The sequence below is a fragment of the Phalacrocorax carbo genome, chromosome 26 (genome assembly GCF_963921805.1).
Source record: "Phalacrocorax carbo chromosome 26, bPhaCar2.1, whole genome shotgun sequence".
NCBI classification, from domain to species: Eukaryota; Metazoa; Chordata; class Aves; order Suliformes; family Phalacrocoracidae; genus Phalacrocorax; species Phalacrocorax carbo.
The window spans coordinates 4,175,557-4,198,006 of record NC_087538.1 but is presented as its reverse complement, the minus strand read 5'-3'; the positions used below and the strand labels follow the sequence as shown (position 1 = coordinate 4,198,006).

At 67.5% G+C, this 22,450-nt stretch overlaps 4 protein-coding genes across 11 annotated transcripts; 2 read left to right on the top strand and 2 right to left on the bottom strand.

Annotated features, from left to right (window-relative positions):
- Window positions 1–108: 108 nt before the first annotated feature.
- LOC135317580 (RLA class II histocompatibility antigen, DP alpha-1 chain-like) lies at window positions 109–2,493 on the bottom strand. The gene is made up of 4 exons (XM_064473894.1): window positions 2,225–2,493; window positions 1,233–1,490; window positions 667–948; window positions 109–559 (listed from the first exon to the last, which is right to left on the bottom strand). Exons 1-4 carry the CDS (start codon window positions 2,295–2,297, stop codon window positions 405–407), a joined length of 768 nt encoding a protein of 255 aa, XP_064329964.1. The 5' UTR covers window positions 2,298–2,493; the 3' UTR covers window positions 109–404.
- Window positions 2,494–2,718: 225 nt separating this feature from the next.
- LOC135317578 (class II histocompatibility antigen, B-L beta chain-like) lies at window positions 2,719–4,945 on the top strand. Its single transcript, XM_064473892.1, has 6 exons — window positions 2,719–2,953; window positions 3,494–3,763; window positions 4,020–4,301; window positions 4,412–4,518; window positions 4,643–4,666; window positions 4,755–4,945. The coding sequence occupies exons 1-6, from the start codon at window positions 2,863–2,865 to the stop codon at window positions 4,761–4,763; spliced, it is 783 nt and encodes a 260-aa protein (XP_064329962.1). The 5' UTR covers window positions 2,719–2,862; the 3' UTR covers window positions 4,764–4,945.
- Window positions 4,946–5,274: 329 nt separating this feature from the next.
- Window positions 5,275–13,093, bottom strand: BRD2 (bromodomain containing 2). Of its 7 annotated transcripts, none has more exons than XM_064473871.1 (12): window positions 12,231–13,093; window positions 10,406–10,754; window positions 9,250–9,387; window positions 9,012–9,153; window positions 8,656–8,864; window positions 8,159–8,530; window positions 7,918–8,046; window positions 7,575–7,829; window positions 7,285–7,496; window positions 6,771–7,063; window positions 6,549–6,671; window positions 5,275–6,412 (listed from the first exon to the last, which is right to left on the bottom strand). In XM_064473871.1, exons 1-12 carry the CDS (start codon window positions 12,257–12,259, stop codon window positions 6,282–6,284), a joined length of 2,382 nt encoding a protein of 793 aa, XP_064329941.1. In that variant the 5' UTR covers window positions 12,260–13,093; the 3' UTR covers window positions 5,275–6,281. The 7 variants fall into 7 exon arrangements, with proteins under 7 accessions (XP_064329941.1, XP_064329942.1, XP_064329940.1 ...); XM_064473872.1 differs by having other exon boundaries at window positions 6,753–7,063; window positions 7,285–7,457; window positions 12,231–13,091; XM_064473870.1 differs by having other exon boundaries at window positions 6,753–7,063; window positions 12,231–13,088.
- Window positions 13,094–14,610: 1,517 nt separating this feature from the next.
- Window positions 14,611–21,869, top strand: LOC135317568 (class II histocompatibility antigen, M alpha chain). Of its 2 annotated transcripts, none has more exons than XM_064473851.1 (5): window positions 14,611–14,766; window positions 19,690–19,950; window positions 21,153–21,434; window positions 21,514–21,639; window positions 21,746–21,869. In XM_064473851.1, the coding sequence occupies exons 2-5, from the start codon at window positions 19,737–19,739 to the stop codon at window positions 21,748–21,750; spliced, it is 627 nt and encodes a 208-aa protein (XP_064329921.1). In that variant the 5' UTR covers window positions 14,611–14,766; window positions 19,690–19,736; the 3' UTR covers window positions 21,751–21,869. The 2 variants fall into 2 exon arrangements, with proteins under 2 accessions (XP_064329921.1, XP_064329920.1); XM_064473850.1 differs by lacking the exon at window positions 14,611–14,766 and adding an exon at window positions 17,552–17,690.
- Window positions 21,870–22,450: the final 581 nt, after the last annotated feature.

Genomic DNA, 22,450 nt, shown 5'->3' with positions numbered 1-22,450 from the left:
GCCCCCCCGAGTCGCCCCGTTCCCCACCTCACTGCACCACCGGGGTGAGCAGGGTGCAGATGAACCGGTGACAAACAGCTTCAGTGGTGCCAAGCCGTCCCCACCCACCTTTACTGCTGCTCGGAAGCACCCCAGAGCCCCGGACAGTGGGGTGCCCATGGGGCCAGGCAAGATGGCACCTGTGGGATGGAGTGGGGCTGGGAGTGGGGCTCGGGGCAGGGATGTGCGGTGCAGGGCTGGGAGGTGGGGCATGGGGGGGTAGGGGTTGCAGCTTGTGATTGAGCCACCAGTCATGGAGCAGGTTGTCATGGCGGGACACGGGGCTTGGCCATGGGGACGGAGCTGGGATGTGACGGTGAGGGCTGGGGGGGGAGGTCTGTGAGGGCAGCCTGAGCTCTGCCCCCTCACAAGAGGCCCCGCTGGTTGCGGGCGCTGTTCATCTTCATGGCCTTGATGATGAGGATGGTGCCCACGATGATGCCGACGATGCCCACGGCCAGGCCCAGGGCGCACACCAGGGTCTCGGTGCTCTCGGAAGCGGGGAGGGACACCCGAGGCTCTGCAGAGGGGTGAGGGTGGGTGAGGACGGGGTGCTGAGCCCACCCCCACCGCCTGCAAGGGGAAGGGACCCAGGTGTCCGGGCCCCGGCCCAGCCCCCCTCCTCACCCCAGTGCTTCAGGAGGGCGGCGGGCAGCCCCTCATGCTGCACGCGGCAGTCGTAGAAATCCCCCCGGATGGGGACGAAGGGCAGGTAGGAGAACTTGCGGAAGGTCTGGTCCTGCCCTCGGTAGAACACGGACTCAACGACGCCGTCCTTCACCTCCTGCCCGTTCTTCAGCCACGTGATGGAGATCACGGGTGGCCAGAACTTGTCCACGTAGCAGATCAGGAGGTTGGGGTCCTCCAGCTCCACTCGACGTTTGGGGAATACCATCACCTCAGGTGGCGCTGGGGACAATGTGAAGGAGGGGGGAGTTAGTTCTGCCCTAGAGCCCGGGGTCAGCCAGGCCACACAAAGCACAGGGCTGGTTAGAAAAGGCCCCATTGTGCCTCACTGCCCAACCCACGAGACCCCCGCAGCCCAGGTTGGAGCTGCGCCCGGGCCCCCACATGCTCGAGGGGAGCAGGGCGCTGCACACCCGCTGCCGGCTGGGCCGCAGGGTGTGGGAGCGACGGCCTCAGCAGGGTCCCCAGGGGGGAAGGCAGCGGCCGTGCCGTGGCCGGGTTGTTACCGATGGTTGCCTGTGAGTGGTTGAAATTTTGTATGGCGAACTCCAAGTTGTGTTTGCCCGTAGCCAAGTTCTGCAGCGCTCCCTGCACCTCGAAGCCAGTGAAGGTCCCCAGCTCGGGCAGGTGCCAGATGGTCTCTTTCTTCTGCAGGTCCACGTGGAACATCTCGTCCCCATCAAAGTCAAATACGAACTGGTCGCTCTCCTGCTTCACCCTCTCATCCCGCTGGTTGAATTCAGCCTGGATCATCACGTTCCCCACTGGGAAGGGAGAGCCCTTAGGGTCAGTGCCCTTCCCACCAGCACAGGGCTCCCCACATCTCCCCAGGGGTCCCCCTGGGGACGCTGCGTGGGTGCAGGGCGGCCCTGACTGGGAGAAGAGCCCACCCTGAGCCTCTCCCTTCTCCAAGGGTCCCGCAGGGCTGGGCAGACGCTGACACCCCAGGAAGGGGAGCGGTCAGGCGCCCGCTGTGCCCCCAGCCCCCAACTCCAGCACCTCCATGCCATCAGGAGGTTTCCCTTGCTCACCACCTGTGGCCGGGGCCAGCGACAGGCTGCGGGGACCACAGGGGCCTGTCCCCAGAGGTGTTGCGGGGTGGGGGGGCACTCTCAGGGCCAAAGGACTCGGGCACTGGCGGCCGTGCCCCATACAATGACCCCGCCTGGGCCAGGGCGTTGGGTACAGCCACTGCCAAGGGCCGCCCGGGAGCAGTGGGTGCTGCAGGGACCCGACCCGTGGAGCTGGGGCACTCGGGGGTAGGAGGGCAGGGAAGGCGCGTCGCGGACCCCCTCCTCCGCAGCCTGCCCTGGCCTCCTGGGGTGCCCGTGGGGCCCATCCCCACCCCGGGGTTACCTGTGTTGGAGGCACGGAGCTCCCCGTGCCCAGGGCGCTGCGCCGGCCCTTACACCATCCCGCACCCCGACGGGTCCAGAGCCCCCCATGCCCCACCTCTGCCCCCAGACCCACCACCCCACGCCCCGGAGCCCTCACGCACCTTTCACAGCCCCCGCGCCCTGCAGGGTCAGCACAGCCAGCAGCGCCAGCGGGATGCCCCGTCCTCCGGCCATGGCCTCTGCTGGCACCGGGCAGCGAGAGCGGGACCAGGCGAGGGGCAGGCGCGGCTCTCGGGCTGGGGAGCTGTGTGCTGGCGGCCCTGTGCCCGGGGGACAGGGCTCCCCCAGGGTGCCCAGCCAATAGGAGGGAGCCCTGACGCTGACCCGGCTGTTCCCAGGCAGGGCAGCGGCACAGAGCACCCTGCAGGGCAGACAGACAGGCGGACGCCCAGGCAGGGTCCCGCAGGGGTCTCTGTTGAACTGGGGCCGCTCACACCCCTGGAGAGGGCTCTGGGGAGGGCGGGGGTGGGGGCTGCCGAGGCCGGGGAGCCCCGGCGCTGGCTGGGGCCGGCAGCCCCCTCCCTGGGCTCAGCGCTCCAGCGCGGGACAAGTGTCAGAGGGAGCCCTGCGGGGCCCGGCTCTGCCTGGTGACAGGTGATGCTGCCCTGGCTCGCCGCTCACTGGTCCTTGCTGGGACTCCCCGTCCCGGCACTGGGCAGGACCGGGTGATACCCTGAACTGGCAGAGCCCGGCTCGCTCGGGGGTCCCCGCACGTTTGCCGCCTGTGCTGTGAGCAGCGATGGAGGGTGGTCGTGTCCTGGGAGCTGGGGCCGTGCTGGTGGCACTGGTGGTGCTGGGAGCCCACCCGGCTGGTGGAAAGGAGACCTCTGGTGAGCTCAGGCTGTCAGCGTGGGGAGGGCGTCGGCGGGGATGGGTCCCACACGTGCCCTGGGAGGTGCTGGTTGTCGATGGTGGCATGGGTGGGGGGGAGTATCCCAGGGGGGCCACTGGGACCACCCTTGTCCTGTCTGCTGTCCTCTGCAGGCCTGGGAGCAGTGTGCTCCGGGTGGGACCCAGGTCCCAAAGAGACTGGGGGAGGTGCTCCCCGCTGTTGCTGGACCCCAGGAATGGCGTCTTGGCTCAGTTCTGCCCTGGCTCCCTCCTGCCCCCTCCCTTCCCTGGGGCTCCGTCCCTGCATCCACCCCTGCTCACGTCCCCTCCTGCCCCGTGCCGTCCTCCTGACTCCCCTCGGCTCTTCCGAGTCCCCCGGCTGAGAAACCAGTCCTCACAGGGCCTGGATCACTCTGCCTATCGCAGCTGTGGGGGAGGCTGGGAGGGGGCTTCACGGTGCCGGCCCTGCCCCCATGGGGTGCTGAGAGCGCCTGGGGAGGGGGAGCCGGCCACTCTGACCTGCCTCCCTGCACCAACAGGGTTCTTCCAGTATGTGTTTGAATTCGAGTGTCAGTACCTCAACGGCACCGAGCAGGTGAGGCTTCTGACCAAGTACATCTACAACCGGCAGCAGATCACTCACTTCGACAGCGTTGTGGGGCAATATGTGGCTGACAGCCCCGCGGGCGAGTCTTCTGTCAGACGCTGGAACAGCCAGCCGGACATACTGGAGCGGACCCGGGCTTCGCTGGACACAGTCTGCCGCCACAACTACGGGGTGTGTGCCCCTTTCACCGTGGAGAGGCGTGGTGAGTGCGCATCCGAACACTGCTCCGGGGGACGGGCACAAGCCAAGCCCCCGGCTCGCAGGAGGGGAGAGCGCGTCCGTGCCGTGCTTGGGCAGGGCCCCGGCGGCCCCGAGCAAAGCCCCTGCGCCCCTCCATGAGGACGCGAGTCCCTTGCACCCTCCTGGGCGCGTCCTGCATGGGGACCGCAGGGGCAGGGCCGGGCAGCCCCTGTGCTCCCCAAGCCCCTTCCCAGCTCTGTCTCTCCCCTCCCCCGCAGTTCAGCCCAAGGTGAGGGTCACCCCCATGCAGTCGAGCTCCCTGCCCGAGACCAACAGGCTGGTTTGCTACGTGACGGGGTTCTACCCCGCGGAGATTGAGGTGAAGTGGTTCAAGAACGGGCAGGAGGAGGTGGAGCGCGTGGTGTCCACGGAGGTGATCCAGAACGGAGACTGGACCTACCAGGTGCTGGTGATGCTGGAAACCACCCCGCAGCGCGGGGACAGCTACAGGTGCCAGGTGGAGCACGTCAGCCTGCAGCACCCCATCACCCAGCAGTGGGGTAAGGCCCTGCCCCGCCCGGCCCCCTGGGGTGGAGTCCCAAGGCCCCTGATCTAGGTGGGGAGGGGGACGCGTGGCCCCCCAGCCCTGACCCCGCTCTCGTCCCCGCAGAGATGCAGTCGGACGCCGCCAGGAGCAAGATGCTCACGGGCGTGGGGGGCTTCGTGCTGGGGCTCATCTTCCTGGCACTGGGGCTCTTCCTCTATATGCGCAAGAAGGTGAGTGGTGGGGCACTGGGAGGGGGCTGCCGGGGTTTGGGGCGTGTCCTGTGGGTGGGGCTGCGGTTCTGCCCCACGGGAGCTGCCCCTGCTCCGCCGCCGACCTCGTGTCTCTGTGTTTCAGGGCACCTCACTCCCCAGCCTGCAGGTAACGGCCCTCTCCCCCCAGACCCTGGCCAGAGCAGCCCCCAGCCCCCCTCAACGCTCATTTCTCACCTTCCCCCCCCCACCCCCAGAGCTCCTGATGAAACTCCAGTCCCTGCAGATCCGCTCCATCACCCTCCGTCCTTCCCGATCGGCGCCTCGCCCCGCTGCCGGCTCCCCCCGTCCTACCCGCCGCTGCCAGCCCTGCCTGCGGCTGCCTCGGGGTCCTCGCCCCAGCTGGGCGGGGGCCCCCTGCCTGATAAAGAGATGCCAAGAAACAGGTTTTTGGGGTGTTTCATGCTTGGGGATCCCTCCGGGGGGGTCTCTGCTGTGGGAGGAGGAGGGGGCGGATGGAGGGTCAGGCTGGGGCCAACGTCCCCACGCCACATCCGAATTAGCCGAGTGGCGGCAGGGACCACGGCCAAGCTCGTCCCACGGCAGAAGAGGGGGGACGCGGGGACCCATCCCCACCCGGGCGGAGCAGTGGGAGGGGTCCGGGTGATGGTCCCACACCCTGCCGGGGCCACCCCAAGCTGTAGGGACAGGGACGCGCCCGCAGGACGCAGGGGGGTGACGCGGGTGCCCCGGGGTGACGCGTCAGCCCGGCTCAACTCGGAATAATATTTTCTTTATTTACATGTTAAAGAATCGAAAGGTTCGAAACATACGATAAGATGAAAACACGGCTCTGAGAGGGGGGAAAAGGTGGGGGGTGGGGAGGGGGGTGGGGGAAAAAAAACAAACCAACCCCAAAACAAAAAGAAAAAACAAGTAGAAAAAAATTATACAGTCAACGTAAAAAACAGGCGGCCCCTCCCTCCCCCCCCTCCCCGCGCGGGAACATGCTGCCCTGCCCCCACTGCCGGGGTGGGGGGTGGGGGGTGTCTGTACAAGGCGCATCCCCCTCCCCCTCCCCCCCCCCCCCCCAGCAGGACGCGGCGCAAATAAATTAAAAATCCTCCACAGACGGGGGGGGGAGGGGCGGCGGCTCCCCGGGAGGGGGTGGGGGGAAGGGCCGACCACCCCCACGCAGACTCGGGCCTCTCCACACGCCGCCCCCCCCCCGGGGCTTTTTTTTTTTTTTTTTCCTTCTTTTTAAAAGACTTTTTTTAAATCCCACCCCCACCTTTTTTTTTCTTTTGGGTTTTGTTTTGTTTTGTTTTTTTTTTCAAAATTTTTTTTTTTTTTTTCTTAAAAACCCCAAACTTTCCCCCTTTGGAAAAAAATCCAAGTCAGGAAAAAAAAAAAACCCCAAACCCCTAAAAGAACAAACAGTAAAACCTGCTGGGGGGGGGGGGAGGGGAGGGGGGAGGCCTGGCCACACCTCAGGCCTTGTAAACTCCGGGGTTCCCCCCTCCACCCCTGCGCCCCGAGAGGCCGTGGGGGCTCGGGCAGGGGGGTGGGGGGGGCTCCTGCGGGTGGAGGCCCCCCCCCCTCAGTCCGGTTCACCTGGGTCCGGTCCCGCAGAGCCTCTTCCGAACCTGCCGCCCCCCTCCCCCTTTTCCCCCACGCCATCACCTCCCCCTCCCCCCACGCACCTCCCCCACCCCCCCCCTTCCTCAACACCTAACCCTCCACCCGGCCGCGCCGCCGGCAGCCGCCGTGGGGTTCCCGTCCCTCTACCCCGAATCCGAATCGCTGGTGTCCGAGGAGGAGGAGCTGGAACTGGAACTGCTGGAATCCGAACTGGAACTGGAGGCGCTCAGCCGGGATACGGCCACTTGCTGAGCCGATTCCGGTTTTTCGCTGGCTGTTAAAAAAAAAAAATAAAAATATATATATACCAAAAAATAAATCCTACAAAACGGGGTGAGATTCAGCCGCGCCGAGGCGGCGAAGGACCGGGAACGCGCCGCGCAACCGGCGCGTCGTTCCGGCGCCCTCACCCTTCTTTGGGGGCTTCTTGGTGGAGTTGAGTTGGCCGCTGACGTCCTGCAGCCGCTTCTCCAGCTCCCGCTTCTTCTCCAGCGCCAACTCCTCTTTCGTTTTCCCCACCGGTTTCTTCATGGCTGCGGGGAGACGCTCGGTTGGGGTTCGCCTCCCCCCTCCCCTTCCCCAAACCCTCCCGGCGTCACGCCGCGGGCGCTTACTTTCGCTGTAGGGCTTACGGGGTTTCTTCCGCAGGCAGGAGAGGACGTAGCGCTCCAGCTCTCGCAGCGTCGAGGGCTTGAGGGTCTCGAAATCGATCTCGATCTCCTCGGGGTTGGAGTCGCGCAAGGAGGGCTCCCGCGACTGGATGATGTGCACCACCCGGCCCAGCTTTTCGCCCGGCAGCTTGTTGATGTCCAAGCTGAGCTGGCGTTTCTCATCGTAGGTCATGGGTTTGCTCTCCTCCTCTTCCTCCGAATCGTAAAGCGCCGCCGGCGGCGGTAACGCGGCTTTCGCCGCTTTCTTCGAGTTCCTGTTGGGAGACGCCGTTCAAGGGCCGCCGCGAAAACCCGCGCCCTCTCCTCCACCCCGAACGCCCGCCTCGCCGGGGCCGGCAGCGTTCAGACACGGTTTGGCTTGTTTCCATCGGGTTCTCGCCACGGTCGCTCTGCCGGGGAAAGCGTCATCACGGTCGCTGCCCCGCGCCCCCCCCCTCCCAGCACACCCCAGTGCCCACCAGCGCCCCCCGCTCACTTGGAGCCGCCGCCTCCGCCGGTCCCGCCGCTGCCGCCTCCTCCGGCTTTCTTGGCTTTACGGAGCTGGGCCTGGCGCGCCCGCGTCTCCTCGTCGCCTCCCCGGCCTTTGTGCTTCTCCGATTTCTTCTTTTTCTTCTTTTCCCGCTTCTTTTTGGGTTTGGAAACGGGGCCCTGTGAGAGGGCAGCCAGCTGCTCGTGCACGGCCCGCAGCTGTGGGGGGAGACAGGGGGTGAGGCGGACATGGGGAGCGGGCCCGGGAGGCGGCACGGACCCTTCTCCGGCCCTCACCTGCTCCTGCAGCTCGGCCAGGCGGTTGGCGCGTTCCTCCTCCGAGTCGGAGCTCTCCTCGCTCTCGGACGAGCTCTCGCTGCTGCTTTCGTCCTCGTCGTCGTCTTCGTCGTCCTCATCGTCCTCATCCTCGTCGCTGGAAGATTCCTCGGAGGAGGATTTGGAGAGGGCGCCGGTAAGCGGGGCCGACACCGAGGGCGGGCTGGCGTCCTGCGGCTCGTCCGGCATCTTGGCGTAGCTGAACTCGAAGACGTCCTGCGAAGGCAACGGGGTGAGGGCGGCGGGTGGGCGGGGCGCGGGTGGGCGGGGCCGGGACACACCCGCCACCCCCCCAGCCGCTCACCTGCAGCTTGCGGGCCATGGCCACCACGTCGTGGTCGGGCGGGTTGTACTTGTAACAGTTGGAGAACATTAACCGGACGTCGGCGGCGAATTCTTGCGCGTCGTGGTAATCCCGGTTCTCCATCTTCCGCTGCGGGGAGGCAAAAAAACCCCAGTGAGCGGGAACTCCCAGGTCCCCACAGCAGGGGGGGGCAAAAAAAGCCACAGAACCCCCCCCCCCCCAAAATGACTCAAGGCACCACCTTAATGGTGCTGAGGTCCATGGGGTGCTTGATGATCTCGTGGTAGTCGTGAAGCCCCAAGGCCGAGGCGTCGACAGGCTTGTAGAAGGGCCAGGCATAGGCCGCGTGCTTCTTGGAGAGCAGCTCCTTGAGGATCCCGTTGCAGTACTTGAGCTGCTCCGACAATTTGCCCTTCTTGGACGTCTGGTGCTGCTGCGAATCCGGTAAATCTTTCTTGGGGGGTTTGATGGGGCGGCCGCTCTCCCGTCGCGCGGGGATCTTGGCCGCCTTGGCCTCCAGCAGCGTGGCGGAGGGCGAGGACTCCCCGCTGGTGGCGATGATGGCCGTGGTGGTGGGGGTGGTGGTGTCCGCTTTCCGCTTCACACCCTTTTTCTGCCATAAGAAGTAAAAAAAAAAATTTAAAAAAAAAAAAGGGAAAAGAACCTTGGCGTGAGGCTGCGGGGGCAGAACCGGCCCCACGGAGCCCGCCCCACAGCCACGGCCTGCCCCCCTCCTACCTTGGCCACGGGCTGGGTGGGAGCGGGCGCAGCCAGGACGGCCGGGGCGGTGGAGTGCAGCGACTTGAGGAGCGGAGCCGAGATCACGGATGGGTGGGGAATGTTGACTATGGTGGTGGGGATGTCGGGGCTTGGGGTGTAGACCGTGGTGTGGGACACCGAAGAGACAGCCGGCACTTGCTGAGCAGCCGTGAGTCCCGCCAGGAGCGCTGGGCCGAGACAAGAAGCATCCCCCGCCGCCCCGTTAGCGCCGCTGCCGCCCCCGGGACGCGAGACGCTGGGTGCCAGGCCTCGGGGAGCCCCCACCCAACCCCGCTCCCACCCCGGGGTCCCACCCCACGTGGCGTGACCGTTACCTGCTGCCCGCGACGCTCCCTTCTTATGGCTGTTCTTGGCCACCGGCACCACGATCTCCTGCTCTTCTGGTGGCATCTGAGCCACCTTCTGCAGGAAGATCTTCTCCAGGGTTTGGGCCATCAGCACAATGTCATCCGTTGGCTGCAGAGAGAGCCGGCGGCAGCGTCAGGAGCCCGCCGGGATGGGGCCAACGGGACTCGGCGGCGGCACGGGGCGGCGGCACGGGGCGGTTCTCACCTTGTTGTAGATGTAGCAGTTGGTGAACATGGTGTTGAAGTCCTGCATGCACTCCGCAGCCCCCCAGTAATAGTTGTTCTCCAAGCGTCGCTTGATTGTCCCCATGTCCATGGGCTGCTTGATGATCTTGTGGTAATCCTGCCCGACAACGGACACGGGATCGGCGGTCAGGAGCGCGCCGGTGACCGCGCCGCGTCCCCCCCGCCGCGCCCAGCCTCCCCGCCCGCCGCGTCGCCCGGCACCAGCGCCGGCTCGTCCACGTCGGAGCCAGGACCGGCGCGAAGCTCGCGTTAACGGCCGCCACGCACGCGGGGTGGGGTGGGGGACGCACGCGACCAGCCGCCCGCTCACACACCAGCTCTCACTCGTCACCCAAGTGCAGGCAGGGGGTGCATCGGGGTTCAAAACGCCTCCGGACCTGGTCCCCACCCAAGAGTGCCACCGTCCCGACGCCCAACGGGGGCTCGGGGGTCCCTAGGTGCCTGGCGGGGAGCCTACGCTAGCGGGGATGGCTGGATCCCGGCGTCTGGAGGACGCGTCCCGCACGAGAGGTGTGGGACGGGGCTCGGGGGAAGCTAACGCTAAATTTAAGAGCAAAACCTACGTGGAAATTACCTCCGGGCTTTAACTCCTTGGGCGCCACAGGTGCACGGGGGGGCTGGCGTTTAATATTGGGGTCACAGGATGTCTTCTACAAATTCATGGATGGGAATCTGCAAAACGCATTCAGGGCACAAGAGATTAGGTGGGGAAGCGTCCGGGTTACCTCTAGAGCGGCTGCGTCACCTCATCCATACCTTTGTAGGGGACATTGGGACAAGGAGGGGGGGTGGCAGCTGCTCTGAGGACGTCCCCAGGACCAGCCCGGACGCCTACAAGGGGCTGGGGGGCCGGTACGGGTTTCGCCCCCGGGAGAGGGCGAGGACAGCACAGCCCAGGCACCTGCAGCTGCATCTCTGTGGCGGAGCCCCCGGGAGGGGGACGGCGCCGGCCCTGGCACTCTCAGGCTGGGGACGGGGGGGCGGATACGACACATGATACACCACGTCCGGGGTCAGGCAGCTCAAAATTTAGCGATACGTCTGCCTAACACCCCCTGCCTGCACGCGCCGGCGTGGGGGGGCGAGGGGAGACACGCACAGGCACACACGCGCACGTCGCGGGCGCCGTAATTTCTCCCACACCCGCCCGCGAGGCTCGTTACCGGCAGGCCCAGCTTGACAGCGTCGACGGGTTGGCGAAAGGGCCAAGCAAACTGGTGCTTCCACAGAGCCTTCATCACCACTTTGTGCAGATACTGCAGCTGGTTTGTGACCCGACCCGGCTTCTTGGGGTTGGAAACCTCCGGCGGAGGTGGGTTCACCTGGGGGGACTGCAGGGCCGGCACCGACGCCATGGTGGGGCTCTCGAAGCCCTCGTAGAGGAGCGAGGGTTTGCGGATCCGCTTGCCGGGGGTCGATTCTGTCGCCAGGCCCATGAGCCCGGCATTGCCCTCCCCCAGAATCCTGAAAAGGGGAGCAGAGACAGGGTTAGCGGGGCAGCTCCGCGCCGGGGTGCCGCGCCACCGCCTTGGCCAAAAAAACAGGAAAAACCGATCAAACAAACAAACAAAAAAAGAAAACCAGGATTGGATTTGCGGGGTTCCCAGAAGAAACCCTCAAAAAGAGCCGACTGCTCCAGAAGCCGCAATTAAGGGCAAAAAGGTTGCCGCGCTCGGTTACGGCGCGGCAGGAGGAGACGATCCGATTCCCCGGGACGCCGGCCAGCTCCCGTGGCGCGTCCCCCCCCTCGGAGCGGGGTGGGATTTAGCCGTGAACTCCAGCTGCACCCGTTAATTGCACCCAGGCTGGCGCCCGGTTCCGCCGGCGGTGCCGGGATGAGCCGTCCGCGCCGGCGCAGCCGGAGCCGAGAGGTTGGCGCGGGTCCAGGCTCGCCCTCGAACAAAGAGCCGGCGCGCGGTGCCGCGCGCGGAGGTGACGGTGGCGGTGCCGCTGCGTGTCAAGGCGACGGTGACGCTGACAGCGTCACCCCGCTCTCCGAGGCCCCGGCGGGGAGCTCTGGTGGGGTTTGGTGGCGGTGGCGGCGACGCTCCGCGGTCCGGTTGGACCCTTACGTCAACGCCGGGGCCAAGATCGCGGGCGGCTCGATGCCATCTCGGGCGCAGGGACCCGAAACCATCCGTGGGGATGGGCCAGGGCTCGGGGGACCCACAGTCCCAGGGAGGTGGCGCAGCCGTGACCGCGTCACGCTCGCAACCAACTCTCGCGCCAATTTAAGGACAAAAATCAGCGTTTTATGGCAACGACCGGCATTTTACGGCACGTCAGCTGAGAAGCAGTAGAATGGCACGGAAATAGCCACAAAAGAGGCAAATTTTGCTACAAGGCAAACCAGAAGACGCCGCAGCAGCACCGGGGACCCCCGGGACACCGACGCAAAGGCTCGGAGGTTTCCAGAGCGTGGGGGCAGCGTCTACCACCGGCCCCGGCTCCTTCGGCACGGCAGCTCCCGGCCAAGCCCCCGAACCTCTCCCACACCCAAAGCCTTGCCCTGACCTGACCCACGGGTGACTGTCACCCACGGGCCTGCGTGTGTCACCCAGCACCCACTGGCCTCGCCCGGGTGTCGGCGCTTGGCGCAGCAGGACCTTTCCCCGGGGCTGCCAAGGGCACGGCTGGAATCCCAAGGACGGCGCTAGGAAGGGGGATGGGGTGTCCCCCCGTGACACGGCGGGACGGGGCGAGGGGTGAGACCCCAGCCCCACGGGCGTGGGCGGGAAGCGGCTGCTCCCATCGTCCGTCTGTCCGTCGGTCACCGGAGAGGGAGCGACCGGGGGTAGAGCCCGACCCCGCAACACCGGCTAACACCACGCTCCCGCCGCGCCACCACGGACCGTGTCACGGGCACAACCCACGCGCGACAACAACACCCCCAACATACAACACCCCCCACCACCACCACCACTCGGCGCCGGTACCTACTTGCTCTGGGGATTCACATTCTGCAACATGCCGGCGGCTGCGTGCCCGGCCCGCGGTCCCGGCCGTCCTTCTTCACCTTCTCCTCCTCCTCCCGCCGCCGCCGTCTCCTCCGACGACCCCCCCACTTTGCCCGGCGATCGGTTCGGCGGTACCGGCCCGGCGGGGGCCCCCCCCCGTCAGCGCATCACCGAGCAACGGGGAGGGGGGACGAGCCAGGCGCCCCCTCCCCTCCCCCGGGCAGGGCGCGGCCGGGCGGGGCGGGCCTCAGGCGGCGGCGGCTCCTCCGGCCGGGCGCGGCGGCGAGCGGCGGCGGAGCGGGACCATCCACCGGCCTTCACATGAACGGGCGCGGAGAAAATGGCGGCGGGGAGTTGGAGGGCGGGGGGTACGTTGGGGGAAAAGGGGGGGGGGGGTGTCCCCCTCTTCGGAGCCCCCGCTGGGCCCCAAAATCTTGCGCGATCCGGTCAATACAGGCCTCGCCGCGTCGCTGAGAGCCGGTTACGTCCGCGGAGGCCGGGGATCAGGCGGGCCGCGGCGGTCCGGGAGGCGGATGACAGCGGATTGCACCGGGGAAATCACCGGCCGGGCTCCATCTTGGCTCCCTGAGGGGAGGAGGGCTGGAGCGGGGTGGGGGGAAGGCGGGCCCCCTCGCCGCTGGCCGCAGGCAGGGGTCGCTACGGAGGCCGGGGAGGGTCCGGCGAGCCCTCCGGGAGCGCGGAGGCGGGGGCTGGGCCGCCCGGCGGAGGATGGATCCGGTTTGGGGCCGCCCCCCGCGCTCACCGGGCCCGACCCGCTCCGTCCTTCGTCCCAGCGAAATGGCGCCTCTCGGCCTGCCCCCGGCCGCCCTTATATAGACACCAGCCGACCCCTCATTGGACGGCGGCGCCGCTGACATCACCCACCCGCCCCTCCCCGCCCCGCCGCGGCCTCATTGGGCGGAGGCACGCCCGCACCGCCTCTCGCATTGGCGGCGCGACGCGCCACTCATCTGCACTGCTCCCCTCCCCTCCCGCCCTTCCGCCCGGCGCCTCATCCCAGGGACCCGGCGGCTTCGGCCCTTATTGGCCGGCGCTGCCATTCGTTGCGAGGTGATTGGCCGGCGGGTCACGTGAGGGGGCGGGACCAGCGGGCGGAACCGGCCGTTGGCGGTTGTTGTGGCGCTCCCCGCGGCGGGGCTCAGGAAGGGGGTGAAGGGGGGAAGAAGGGGCCGGGAGGCGCCATCTTGTGCGGCGGCCGCGGCGGCGGCTGGACAATGAGCCCGGAGCTCCCGGGCGGCCGCGCCGCCTTCCCCGCCAGCCCTGGGGCCGCCGGGCAACGGTGGGATTCCCCTCGCCCGCTCTCACCCCCCTCGCGGGGGTCCCACGGGCCTCAGGGCGCGGGTGGGCAGCGGAGCCGCGCCTCGCCTTACCCCCCCCCAGCCGCGGCTACCAGCCGGTCCCCACGGACACCGGACCGGGCCAGGCCCCCCACCCACTACGCGGGGGATCCGCCAACCCCCACGAACACGCCGCCGCTGCGGCCGCCAGCCCCGGGTGGGGCCCGATCCGCGGGTGCACCCCCCCCCACCTCACCCCGTGGGGAGCCCACGGCGGCCCCGGGACCCCCACGCCGACCGTGAAAGGGTACATGTGTGTGGGGGGGTGCTCGCCCCCACGCCGCCCGCCGCGACCGTGGGCGCCCCACGGGAAGCCCTAACGACCCCCCATCGCCCCCCACCCACAGAAGGGGATCCCGGCATCACCCCCTCCACGGGCTCGCAGGACACGGGTGGGTTCCTGCTCTTCTCCCCCACCCCCCAGCCGCCACCGTGACACAGCACTTGGGGCCCTGCCCGCCGCCGCCCCCGCTCGAACACCCAAACATGGCGCTTTTCACCCCAAACCGCCGCCCCCGCCGCCGCGCACAAAGGCGCCCCGCCCCCCCGCCCCACCTGCCCGTCACCGCCGTCCTCGCCGCCCATTGGCCGCCGCCACGCCGCGGGGGCGGGACCGCCCCGACGGACAGCTCGGAGCCACCACGTGACCTCCCCCCACCCCGCTCCCTTGTGGGGGGGGAAGGGCGAGGCCGCCCCCCCCCCCGTCACTCACCTGAGCCGCCCCCACGCGGGGCCGCGACCCCCGTCCCCTCTTCCGCTTCATCCGCCCCCGCTCCGCGCCCCCCCCCGCCGCCCGACGCAAAACCCCCTGATTTAGGGGCAAAAAAGATAAAAAAAAACATCCCAGGGCAGAAAAGGGAGCCACGCGCTACGTCACCCGCGCCCCGATTGGCTCCCCGCCGTCACGTGGCGCCCCCGCGGCTCCCACATCCCCATTCATGCCCCCCTCCCCCCCCCTACGCGGCTCCGCGGGGTCCTAGTGCCGGCCCCGGGGGGGGGGTGTGTGCGCATGCGCGCTGCGGGCCCGCTGCAGCGGTGGGGCGGGGGTGCACCCACGGGGGTCCGTGGCAGTGTAGTGGGTGCGGGACGTTGCAAGGGTGCACCCACGGGGGGGCCCACGGCGTTGCAGGGGTGCGCCGGTGGCATCCGTGGGGGTGTCAGGTATGGCGGGAGGTGTTGGGGGGGGGGGGGGGAGGGGGAGCACCCACGGGTAGGCCCGGGATTGCAGCAGGGCCTTGCACCCACTCGGGGGGTGCGCAACGTCGTGGCGGGTGCAGGGCTTGCAGTGGGTGCAGGGTGCTGCAGTGGGTGCAGTGCACGCTCCCGGGGTGCACTGGGTGCATTGCACACAGAAGCGGGGTGCACCGTGTGGCACTGGGTGCAGTGCACGCAGCAGTGGGGTGCACGGTGTTGCACTGGGTGCGTTGCACACAGAAATGGGGTGCAGGGTGTTGCACTGGGTGCAGTGCATGGGAATAAGGGTGCCCTGGGTGCAGTGCACGCAGCGATGGGGTGCACGGTGGCACACAGGGTGCATTGCATGCGGGAATGGGGGTGCGCTGGGTGCATTGCAGGCAGCAGTGGGGTGCACGGTGTTGCAGCAGGTGCAGTGCACAGAAATAGAGGTGCACTGGGTGCGTTGCACACAGAAATAAGGTGCACGGTGTTGCAGTGGGTGCAGCGCATGCAGCGATGGGGTGCACAGTATCACGGTGGGTGCAGTGCACTGGAATGGGGGTGCCCTGGGTGCAGTGTACACAGGAATGGGGGTGCAGGGTGTTGCAGTGGGTGCAACCCATGGAATGGGGGTGCCCTGGGTGCACTGCACGCAGCGATGGGGTGCAGGGTGCTGCACGGGGTGCAGTGCACCGGAATGGGGGTGCCCTGGGTGCACTGCACGCAGCGATGGGGTGCAGGGTGCTGCACGGGGTGCAGTGCACCGGAATGGGGGTGCCCTGTGTGCACTGCACGCAGGGATGGGGTGCCCTGGGTGCTGCAGCGGGTGCAGTGCACCGGAATGGGGGTGCCCTGGGTGCACTGCACGCAGCGATGGGGTGCCCTGGGTGCTGCAGCGGGTGCAGTGCACCGGAATGGGGGTGCCCTGGGTGCACTGCACGCAGGGATGGGGTGCCCTGGGTGCTGCAGCGGGTGCAGTGCACTGGAATGGGGGTGCCCTGTGTGCACTGCACGCAGGGATGGGGTGCAGGGTGCTGCACTGATTGCAGTGCACTGGAATGGGGGTGCCCTGGGTGCACTGCACACAGGGATGGGGTGCAGGGTGCTGCACGGCGTGCAGTGCACTGGAATGGGGGTGCCCTGGGTGCACTGCACGCAGCGATGGGGTGCCCTGGGTGCTGCAGCGGGTGCAGTGCACTGGAATGGGGGTGCCCTGGGTGCACTGCACGCAGGGATGGGGTGCAGGGTGCTGCACGGGGTGCAGTGCACTGGAATGGGGGTGCCCTGGGTGCACTGCACGCAGGGATGGGGTGCAGGGTGCTGCACGGGGTGCAGTGCACCAGAATGGGGGTGCCCTGGGTGCACTGCACGCAGCGATGGGGTGCCCTGGGTGCTGCACGGGGTGCAGTGCACCAGAATGGGGGTGCCCTGGGTGCACTGCACGCAGCGATGGGGTGCCCTGGGTGCTGCAGCGGGTGCAGTGCACCAGAATGGGGGTGCCCTGGGTGCACTGCACGCAGCGATGGGGTGCAGGGTGCTGCAGCGGGTGCAGTGCACTGGAATGGGGGTGCCCTGGGTGCACTGCACACAGGGATGGGGTGCCCTGGGTGCTGCACGGCGTGCAGTGCACTGGAATGGGGGTGCCCTGGGTGCACTGCACGCAGCGATGGGGTGCCCTGGGTGCTGCACGGGGTGCAGTGCACCGGAATGGGGGTGCCCTGGGTGCACTGCACACAGGGATGGGGTGCAGGGTGCTGCACGGCGTGCAGTGCACTGGAATGGGGGTGCACTGCACGCAGCGATGGGGTGCCCTGGGTGCTGCAGCGGGTGCAGTGCACCGGAATGGGGGTGCCCTGGGTGCACTGCACGCAGGGATGGGGTGCAGGGTGCTGCACGGGGTGCAGTGCACCGGAATGGGGGTGCCCTGGGTGCACTGCACGCAGCGATGGGGTGCCCTGGGTGCTGCAGCGGGTGCAGTGCACCGGAATGGGGGTGCCCTGTGTGCACTGCACGCAGCGATGGGGTGCCCTGGGTGCTGCAGCGGGTGCAGTGCACCGGAATGGGGGTGCCCTGTGTGCACTGCATGCAGGGATGGGGTGCCCTGGGTGCTGCACGGGGTGCAGTGCACTGGAATGGGGGTGCCCTGGGTGCACTGCACGCAGCGATGGGGTGCCCTGGGTGCTGCAGCGGGTGCAGTGCACTGGAATGGGGGTGCCCTGGGTGCACTGCACGCAGCGATGGGGTGCAGGGTGCTGCACGGGGTGCAGTGCACCGGAATGGGGGTGCCCTGGGTGCACTGCACGCAGCGATGGGGTGCCCTGGGTGCTGCAGCGGGTGCAGTGCGCGCAGTGGATGCAGCGCACGCAGCGGAGGGCTGCGAGACGTTGCGGGGTGCGCCGTCACCGCCACGTCCCCACCTCCGCCTGTCCCCCATAACCCCCTGCAGCAGCAACACCCGCTGTGGGGGGGGAGGGGACACACACACACACACACGACCCGGCTCGGGGTGTCCCTTAATTAATAAAAACCGGTCATTAATTGCACCGCGGCGTCACCACGCAAGCGAACGCGAGCGATTGCAACCGCCGCGCCGGGAGGGCCGCGAGCCGGGGTGGGGGGTGAGGGGGGTCCCCAAGATGGGTCCCACGGCGGGGAGCACCCTGCCCCACGCCCAGAGTCCTGGGTCCGCTCTGTCACCAGCACCCAGCCGCCGCGCGAGGTCCTGCTCCCCAGCAACGGGTGACGGGAGGCAGCGGGGCCCGGCCATTGGCTCCACGGCCAGGCCGCGGTGCCGGCAACCGGCAGCACCCACCGGGTGCCGGCTGCCGGAGCGATGGGCGCTGCGGGCGGGAGCGGGGCGCTGGCGGCCGGGCTGCTCTGGGTGGCCCTGGCCGCCGCTGTCACCAGCGGTAGGGGGTCGCGGCGTGGTGGCACTGCTGGGCGTGGGGTGGGGGCGAGGGTGGGGGGCGCGCAGGTGGGCGCACGAGCGCGAGGGAGCGTGCGTGGGGCGGTGGGTGCGAGGGCGGGGGGCGTGCGCCGGTGCAAGGGGTCGTGCACGGGGTGGGGGGTGCACTGGTGAGCAGGGGAAGGGGTGCCGGGGTGGGGGGGGGTGGGGGTGGGGGGCTGTGCGCTAGCGGAGGGGACGTGGGTGCGTGCGTGCATGCAGCGTGTGCGCGTGTGCGCGGCGACGTGCGCGGGGGCTGCGTGCACGTGCAATGCACGTGCACCGGTGTGCGTGTCCTCGCCGGTGTGCAGAGCGTGCCCTTGCACAGTTTGTGTGCACGCGCAGTGAGTGATCGTGCAGAGCCTGTCCTTGCACAGTTTGTGTGCACATGCCGTGTGTGCAAGCACCGTGTGTGTGCAAATACAGCGAGCGTGTGTGCAGAGCATGCCCTTGCACAGTTTGCGTGCACGTGCAGTGCGTGCAAGCACCGTGTGTGTGCAAATACAGCGAGCGTGTGTGCAGAGCATGCCCTTGCACAGTTTGCGTGCACGTGCAGTGCGTGCAAGCACCGTGTGTGTGCAAATGCAGTGAGTGTGTGCAGAGCATGCCCTTGCACAGTTTGTGTGCACGTGCAGTGCGTGCAAGCACCGTGTGTGTGCAAATACAGCGAGCGTGTGTGCAGAGCATGCCCTTGCAGTTTGTGTGCACGTGCAGTGCGTGCAAGCACCGTGTGTGTGCAAATACAGTGAACGTGTGTGCAGAGCATGCCCTTGCACAGTTTGCGTGCACGTGCAGTGCGTGCAAGCACCGTGTGTGTGTGCAAATGCAGTGAGCGTGTGTGCAGAGCATGCCCTTGCACAGTTTGTGTGCACGTGCAGTGCGTGCAAGCACCGTGTGTGTGCAAATACAGTGAGCGTGTGTGCAGAGCATGCCCTTGCACAGTTTGTGTGCACGTGCAGTGCGTGCAAGCACCGTGTGTGTGTGCAAATGCAGTGCGTGTGTGTGCAGAGCATGCCCTTGCACAGTTTGCGTGCACGTGCAGTGCGTGCAAGCACCGTGTGTGTGCAAATACAGTGAACGTGTGTGCAGAGCATGCCCTTGCACAGTTTGTGTGCACGTGCAGTGCGTGCAAGCACCGTGTGTGTGCAAATACAGTGAGCGTGTGTGCAGAGCATGCCCTTGCACAGTTTGTGTGCACGTGCAGTGCGTGCAAGCACCATGTGTGTGTGCAAATGCAGTGCGTGTGTGTGCAGAGCCTGTCCTTGCACAGTTTGCGTGCACGTGCAGTGCGTGCAAGCACCGTGTGTGTGCAAATACAGCGAGCGTGTGTGCAGAGCATGCCCTTGCACAGTTTGTGTGCATGCGCAGTGCGTGCAAGCACCGTGTGTGTGCAAATACAGTGAGCGTGTGTGCAGAGCATGCCCTTGCACAGTTTGTGTGCACGTGCAGTGCGTGCAAGCACCGTGTGTGTGCAAATACAGCGAGCGTGTGTGCAGAGCGTGCCCTTGCACAGTTTGTGTGCACGTGCAGTGCGTGCAAGCACCGTGTGTGTGCAAATACAGCGAGCGTGTGTGCAGAGCATGTCCTTGCACAGTTTGTGTGCACGTGCAGTGCGTGCAAGCACCGTGTGTGTGCAAATACAGCGAGCGTGTGTGCAGAGCGTGCCCTTGCACCATTTGTGTGCACGTGCAGCCTGTGCAAGCGCCGCGTGCGCGCACGTGCAGTGCGTGCGCGCGCGCGCAGGGTGTGTGTGCCCTTGCAGTCTGCGCGCGTGCCCGCAGTGTGTGCCAGCGCCGTGCGCGTGCAATGCGTGTGCGCACGCGACGTCTGTGCGCGCAGGGCGGGTGCCTTTGCAGCGTGAGTGTGCGCGTCCCTGCACCGAGCGTGTTCACGTGCGGAGCTGCCGTGGCGGTGCCGGGCGCCCTCCTGCCCGCGCCCCTGCCCACGCCCTGCCCTGCCTGCAGAGCCGCCGGCGCACGTCCTGGCCGAGGTGCTCTTCTGCCAGCCGGACATGCCCTCGCTGGGGCTGGCGCTGGTCTTCGACGCCGACCAGCTCTTCTGGTTCAATTTCCCCGGCTCCTGCTGGACCCCGCGTCTGCCCGACCTCCCGCCGTGGCCCCCCGCCGTGGAGACCCCCGCCCAGCTCCTCCAGGACGCCACGTTGTGCCAGGACCTGCGCCGCAGCCTCACCAGTCTGGCAACCGGCAAGCTGGCGGAGTTGAAGGGTAGGTGACATGTTGGACGTCGCGGCCCCCGTCCCTGGCTGCCGGGTGCCACCGTCCGCCGGGTGCCACCGTCCGCCGGGTGCCACCGTCCGCCGGGTGCCACCATCCGCCGGGTGCCACCGTCGTCCCTTGGACGTGGTCCTTCCCCAACGTCCTCCTCTCTCGGATGGATGGAGGTGATGGATGGGTCAGGAATCGGGTGGGTGGTGACACCCAGAGGGTTGTGGTCACGGCGCCGTGTCCGGATGGGGCCCAGTGGCGAGCGGTGTCCCTCAGGGGGTCCGTACTGGGACCAGCGCTGGTCCAGACCTTCATCAACCACACAGACGGTGGGATGGAGGGCACCCTCAGCAAGCTGGGAGATGAGCCCAAGCTGGGTGGGGGTGGTTGATACCCTCCGGAGGGACGGGAACACCCGGCGGGACCCGGACAGGCCGGAGGGGGGGTGGGTCCAGGTGAACCAGGTTGAGCCAGGCCGAGCGCGAGGTCCCGCGCGTGGGTCGGGGCAACCCCAAACGCGGCCGGGGGCCGGGGCGTGGGGAAGGGCGCGGTGGGCGAGGAGCCGGACGCGAGCCGGCAACGTGCGGTCGCGGCCCGGGAAGCCGGCGGCGTCCTGGGCTGCGTCAGGAGACGCGTGGCCAGCGGGGCGAGGGGGGCGACGCTCCTCCGCGGCTCTGGCGAGGCCCACCCGGAGCCCTGCGGCCGGGGGTCCTCAGGACCAGACGGACACGGACGTCTCGGAGTGGGTCCAGAGGAGGTCCTGAGGGTGATCGGGGGGGATGGAACGCCCGCCGTGTGAGGAGAGGCTGAGAGAGCCGGGGCTGGTCAGCCTGGAGAGGAGAAGGCTCCCGGCCTCGTGGTGGCCCTTCAGTCCTTACAAGGACAGAGGTTTTGGTAGGGCCCGTCGCGATAGGACGAGGGGGACCGGTTTTAAGCTAAAAAAAGGTAAATTTAAGTTAGATCTAAGGGAGAAATGCTGTAGGCTGAGGGTGGGGAGACACTGGAAGAGGTTGCCCGGAGAGGTTGGAGATACCCCATCCCTGGAAGAGTCCAAGGCCGGGTTGGACGGGGCTCTGAGCGCCCCGATCAGGTCGAAGATGTCCCCACACGCAGAGTGGGTGGCCTTTAAGGACCCCCCACCCCCAACCCAAATCCTTCCCTGATCGATTCTATCCCACCCGGTCCCTTCTCGACCGCCGCAGGTATCCCAATGCCCAACGTCTTCCCGGCGCAACCGCTGGTGTTGGGTGAACCCAACACGCTGGTGTGTATGGTGGGGAACATCTTCCCGCCGGCGGTGGAGATCAGTTGGCAGCTGAACGATGTCCCCGTCACCCAAGGGGTCACCCACACCCACTACACCCCCACGGACGACGTGGCCTTCGTCCGCTTCTCCTACCTCCTGGTGACGCCCGCCGCCGGCGACATCTACACCTGCATCGTCACCCGCGAAAGGGACAACGTCTCCGTCATCGCCTACTGGGGTGAGCGCGGGGACGGGGTTGGGGACGCTGGGGACAGCGGGGCTGGTGGTGACCCCCCGCCTTGGTGTCCTCCCCCCAGTACCCCAAAACCCCGTCCCCTCCGAGGCGCTGGAGACGGCGCTGTGCGGCGCCGCCATGGCTCTGGGCATCCTCCTGGCGCTGCTCGGCATCGCCATGATCCTGGTGGCACGGCGGAGCGCCCACGGTACGGCCCGGACGCCGGGGTCCCCCCCGGTGGTGGTGGGGGGCGTGGGGGGGGTGAGGAGGGGACTGTCACCAAACCCACTCTTGTCCTGTCCCCTCCCCCCCAGGTTGAGCATGGGATGGTGCAGAGGCCGGTGCTGCTCGGTGCAGGAGTGGAGATGGCCGGGGGGCGGGGGGGAAGCCCCCCACCCCCCCCCAGTGCTACGATTAAACCCCTCGTTTGTGTTTGCACCCCATGTCCTTGTCTGTCCCCCAACCCCATGCTGTGGTGGCTTCACCGCTGTCTCATACCAGGGTTCAGCTGGATCGCACCCCTCTCTGCCAAGAGTCACCCCAGAGAGCCGTGCCTCAGTTTCCCCACTGCCAAAGGGCGGAAGGGCTGTGGGGAGGACATGGTGGTGGCTTCTCCACTGTCTGATATTGGGGTTGGGCTGGATCGCACCCCCCCCGCAAAGAGCCATCCCCCACTGGCGTGCCTCAGTTTCCCCAGTGCCAAAGGGTGGGATGGGGCCGTGCTGGTGGCTTCTCCGCTTGTCTGTTATTGGGGTTCAGCAGGATCGCACCCCCAAAGAGCTGTACCCAACAGGGGTGCCTCAGTTTCCCCACTGGCAAAGGGTGGCTACAGCGGTAGCTTCTCTGCTGTCTGATATTGGGGTTCAGCAGGGTTCTACCCCACCCCCAAAGAGCCATCCCCGGGGTGTGCCTCAGTTTCCCCACTTCCAAAGGGTGGAAAGGGGGCGCGGGGGGACTTGGCCATAAGGATGAGTGGTGGCGGCTTCTCTGATGTCTGATATTGAGGTTCAGCTGCATCC

Bases quoted from the DNA above. Each gene is read 5' to 3' on its own strand.
- LOC135317578 (XM_064473892.1), top strand. From the start codon at position 2,863: ATGGAGGGTGGTCGTGTCCTGGGAGCTGGGGCCGTGCTGGTGGCACTG. The intron at 2,954-3,493 runs GTGAGCTCAGGC...CTGCACCAACAG, and splicing joins TGGTGGAAAGGAGACCTCTG to GGTTCTTCCAGTATGTGTTT. The intron at 4,302-4,411 runs GTAAGGCCCTGC...TCGTCCCCGCAG, and splicing joins CCCCATCACCCAGCAGTGGG to AGATGCAGTCGGACGCCGCC.
- LOC135317568 (XM_064473850.1), top strand. From the start codon at position 17,615: ATGGGCGCTGCGGGCGGGAGCGGGGCGCTGGCGGCCGGGCTGCTCTGG. The intron at 17,691-19,689 runs GTAGGGGGTCGC...CCCTGCCTGCAG, and splicing joins GGCCGCCGCTGTCACCAGCG to AGCCGCCGGCGCACGTCCTG. The intron at 19,951-21,152 runs GTAGGTGACATG...CGACCGCCGCAG, and splicing joins CAAGCTGGCGGAGTTGAAGG to GTATCCCAATGCCCAACGTC.
- LOC135317580 (XM_064473894.1), bottom strand. From the start codon at position 2,297: ATGGCCGGAGGACGGGGCATCCCGCTGGCGCTGCTGGCTGTGCTGACC. The intron at 1,491-2,224 runs GTGCGTGAGGGC...CTCCCTTCCCAG, and splicing joins GGGCGCGGGGGCTGTGAAAG to TGGGGAACGTGATGATCCAG. The intron at 949-1,232 runs GTAACAACCCGG...CATTGTCCCCAG, and splicing joins CCACTCACAGGCAACCATCG to CGCCACCTGAGGTGATGGTA.
- BRD2 (XM_064473870.1), bottom strand. From the start codon at position 12,259: ATGTTGCAGAATGTGAATCCCCAGAGCAA. The intron at 9,154-9,249 runs GTGAGAACCGCC...CTCTCTCTGCAG, and splicing joins ACTGCTACATCTACAACAAG to CCAACGGATGACATTGTGCT. The intron at 7,830-7,917 runs GTGAGCGGCTGG...TTGCCTTCGCAG, and splicing joins CCATGGCCCGCAAGCTGCAG to GACGTCTTCGAGTTCAGCTA.